The 4,241-nt window shown below is 65.0% G+C and overlaps 1 protein-coding gene across 1 annotated transcript; it reads right to left on the bottom strand.

Moving 5' to 3' along the window:
* On the bottom strand, nucleotides 1–4,021 carry LOC107307888 (heat shock 70 kDa protein 12B-like; the record flags this gene model as incomplete). Its single annotated transcript, XM_015851383.2, has 3 exons — nucleotides 1–1,588; nucleotides 2,826–2,929; nucleotides 3,687–4,021. Coding segments are annotated over 3 exons (1,074 nt in total), but the record flags the coding sequence as incomplete, so codon positions are not given.
* Between the last annotated feature and the right edge of the window lie 220 nt (nucleotides 4,022–4,241).

Raw genomic sequence — 4,241 nt, 5'->3', positions numbered from 1 at the left:
CCCTTCCCGACCCCCCCAATGCACGGAGCAGAAGCGTTGGGTTGGGAAAGCAGCAGGAGGCTGGATGTGCCTATACATATATAAATACATAGAGATATATACACAGCTGGGGGACGTGTGGGATTGGCTACGGAACAGAGAGCTCGGGGAAGGGAAATAATGAACGGCAGCTGGAAACGGGCCGGGGCTCAGCGTCCATTAAGCCCCATGGAGATGGGGGCTGCGGGGTGGGAAACACAGAGATGTGGGGCTGTAAGTGTGGAATGGGGGGGTGTGGAACCCAGATGTGGGGCTGTGAGGTGTGGAACCCAGAGCTGTTGTAGAACCCGGAGCTATGGAGCATCAAACGGTGCTGCGCGGTTCTGCTCTCACCCTGCAACCCCACGGATCACCGAGGGTCGCCCATCCCCTTCCCCGCCCCGTTCCGCCCCCTCCCCCCGCCCCGCTGCCCTCATCGGCTCTCGATGGTTGCCCGCATGGTTCTGGCGCTGCGCACATCCCAACGGGTAGACCTGGCAGCTATGTCTTCCCCATACAACACAATGGGTAGACCTGGCAGCCCAACATCCTCCCCATTCAATACAGTGGGTAGATCTGGCAGTTGTGTCCTCCCCATACAACACAAAGGGTAGACCTGGCGGCTATGTCTTCTCCATACAACCCAATGGGTAGACCTGGCAGCTGTGTCTTCCCCATACAATATAATGGGTAGACCTGGCAGCTCAGTATCCTCCCCATACAACCCAATGGGTAGACCTGGCAGCTATGTCTTCCCTATACAACCCAATGGGTAGACCTGGCAGCTGTGTCCTCCCCATACAATATAATGGGTAGACCTGGCAGCTCAGAGTCCTCAATACAACCCAATGGGTAGACCTGGCAGCCCAACTTCCTCCCCATACAACCCAATAGATAGATTCCCGTTCCACCCCCTCCCCTCGCCCCCCTCCCCCTCACGGTGTCAGGAAGTCTATGGTGGCCCGCACGGTTCTGGCGCTGCTCACATCCACCGCCGTCACTTTGATCTCCGTGTCCCCGAACTGCATCGCGGCTCGGATCTCCCTGCGCCCCCCGTCCCCCCCGGGCAGCTCGGGCAGCTCCAGGCTGACGGTGCCGCACTTGGTGACTCCGGGTTCGGTGACGAACGTCACATCGTCCCGGTCGCAGCAGTAGATATCGATGACGGTTCTGCGCTGCCCGGTGCGTGCGGGGCAGTAGCTGCGCTGCACCACCTCCCCCAGCGCCACCGACTGCTCCGCGGCCACGAACTTGTCGAACACGTCGCTGCACCAGCGCCGTCCGTCCTTGAGCAGCAGTTTGTGCTCCGGGTGTTTCCCGTCGATGAACTTATTGAGGACCCCGACGCCGAAGGTGAGCGGGGAGCGGCGGACACGGACCGTGCCGGGGTCGAGGCCGAAGAGCACGGCGCCCTTGAGGGTGCTGAGCGCCGCGTCGTGCGGGACCAGCAGGCGGCACCGGGAGCCCAGCGCCGCCCGAACCGAGCGCTGCAGGACGGGAGAGTCCGCGAAACCCCCGACCAGGAACAGGAACTTCACCCCGCGAACCTCGGGGCGCTGCAGGAGCGACTCTAAGGGGCGGGGGGGGATCGGGGGTCAACGGCTGCACCGGGCTCTGTGTCCCACCCCCCTCCGTCCACGTCCCCCTGTGCCCCTACACCCCCGTCCCACTGCGAGTTCCCCACACCACTGTCCTCCTGCACCCCCCGGGGCCCACCCCCCATCCTGTCCCCGCAGCCCTTGACCCCCATCCACCCACATCCATCCCTCTGCATCCCACCCCTCCAGCCCGAAGCCTGCTTACGTCCCATCCCTCCTCACCCCATTCCCCTGGTGCCCTACAACCCCGTCCCCTGCCTCCTTGAACCCCCACTACGCCACTCCTCTCCCTGTCCTGCTGCACCCCCGGACCCCCCCGCACTTAGCTGTCCCTGGATCCATCCCCCTGCAACCTTTACCCCCATCCCATCCTCTGCATCCCACCCTCCATCGCGTCCCCCGGTCCAGCCCCTACATCCCATTCCCTGCCATTCCCCTGCACTTCCTGACCCCTGCACCCCAACTCCCGCAATCCCTGGCATCCCACCCCCGTCGCCCGTGACCCCCCCACGACCACTGTACCTCGTGACATTCCAGACCCCATGTCCTGTCCCACTCCCGCTGTTGCCCTGCACCCCATCGCTGCCCTCCTGCACCCCGACCCCCACACTCCTGTCCCCCCCTGCATCCCACCCCCTGCACCCCTTTACCCCCACCCCCTCATCCCATCCTCTGGTTTCGTCCCCCCCCCGCTCCATCACGTCCCCTGGGGAATCCCATCCTCCGTGGCATCCCACCCTGACCCCATCCCGTCCCTCTGTACTCCTCCTCCCGCCCTCCCCCCCATCCCTCTCATCCAGTCCCCCATGTGTCCCTCCCCGTTCACCCTCATCCCACCCCGCCGCCTCCATCCCTGTCTCCATCTGTCCCCCCACGTCATTGTCCCCATCCCCGGCTCCCTCCAGCAGACCTCCCCCGCCCCCCCCACCTCCAGCCCACACCTCCCGCCCCTCTCCTCTCCTCCCCCCCCCACAAACATGCAACCCCCGTCCACTCAGTGCCAACCCCCCCACCCCCCCGGTGCTGCTGTGGCGCCGACTAGCCCCACACTGTGCCCGGGGGGGGTGGTGTCTGGGCACAATGTGGGCACAACGTGGGCCCCACTCAGCGCTGCCCACGTCGGGTGCCCACCCTATGGGCCGTGGTGGTGCCGGGTGCCCGTTCCCAGCCCCACACGGTGCCCAGCGGGTCCGACCCCCCCCCCCATACCGATGTGCTGGACGATGCATTTGACCGTGGGCTGGAACAGCTCGTTCATGGCCTCGGCCGACATCCGCAGCATCCCCTGTGACGACCACTTCACCAGCTTCACACTGCGGGACGGGCAGCGTCGGGGGCTGCCCCGCGACCCCCCCCACCCCAAATCAAAACTGCCAGATGGGAGCGCAGCCACGGGGGGGGGGGCTTCGCCTCGGGGGGCTCCGGGGGCACAGGGGGGGTTTGAGGTCCCATTGGCACCAGGGGGGCACGGCGGGGCTGTGGGGTTGGGGGCTGTGGGGCAGAGCCTGAGGGGCTCCCCTGTGCAGCCCAACATCCTCCCCATCCAACCCAATGGGCAGACCTGGCATCCCAACATCCTCCCTATACAACCCAATGGGTAGACCTGGCATCCCAACATTCTCCCCATCCAACCCAATGGGCAGACCTGGCATCCCAACATCCTCCCTATACAACCCAATGGGCAGACCTGGCATCCCAACATTCTCCCCATACAACCCAATGGGTAGACCTGGCAGCCCAACATCCTCCCCATACAACACAATGGGTAGACCTGGCAGCCCAAACATCCTCCCCATACAACCCAATGAGTAGACCTGGCAGCCCAACATACTCGCCATACAACCCAATGGGTAGACCTGGCGATTGTGTCCTCCCCATACAACCCAATGGGTAGACCTGGCAGCCCAGCACCCTCCCCATACAACCCAATGGGTAGACCTGGCAGCCCAACATCCTCCCCATACAACACAATGGATAGACCTGGCACACTGCGAGACGGGCAGCGTCGGGGGCTGCCCCGCGACTCCCCCCCTCCCCAAATCAAGCCCCCCCCCATAGAGCGGCTCTCACTCGCTCCTCCGCAGCGCCTCCTCCACGCTGTGGCCGCGCTGTTTGCGGTAGAAGTCGATGAAGGAGAAGGGCAGCGACACGTTGATGGGGCCGCAGCGCGACGGGGCGGCCGCTCGTTTCCGTGCCTCGAAGGCGATGCTCAGATCCACCCAGGCCGCCGGGCGCTGCGCCTTGAAGCTGCGCATCAGCTCGGCCCCGAAGATGCGGCTCAGCAGCTGCTCGAACGCAGCGTCCACCCCCACGGCGCCGTACGGACCCCCTGGAAATGGGGGGGGGGGGCGATGGGGGGTCAGGGGGTCCGAGGCCCCGTGGGGGGGGCTGAGCCCCAATGGGGTTCACACTGATGTGTGGGGTGTTGGGGAAGCGGCGGCCCCATATCAGACCCTATAACCCCCGATCCCATAGTCCCCACGTCCTCCCTGTCACCCTATGTTCCCCCATGACCCCTCTATCCCCCCATAACCCCCCATCCCTTCCATGTCCCCCCACAATCCCTGTCCCCCCCCATTCCATCCCGTGACCTCCCTTCTCCCCCCATCCTCCTCCATCCCCACT

Source organism: Coturnix japonica, unplaced genomic scaffold, assembly GCF_001577835.2.
Source record: "Coturnix japonica isolate 7356 unplaced genomic scaffold, Coturnix japonica 2.1 chrUnrandom1468, whole genome shotgun sequence".
NCBI classification, from domain to species: Eukaryota; Metazoa; Chordata; class Aves; order Galliformes; family Phasianidae; genus Coturnix; species Coturnix japonica.
The sequence above is the reverse complement of the archived record's forward strand: the minus strand, read 5'-3'. Positions and strand labels throughout refer to the sequence as shown.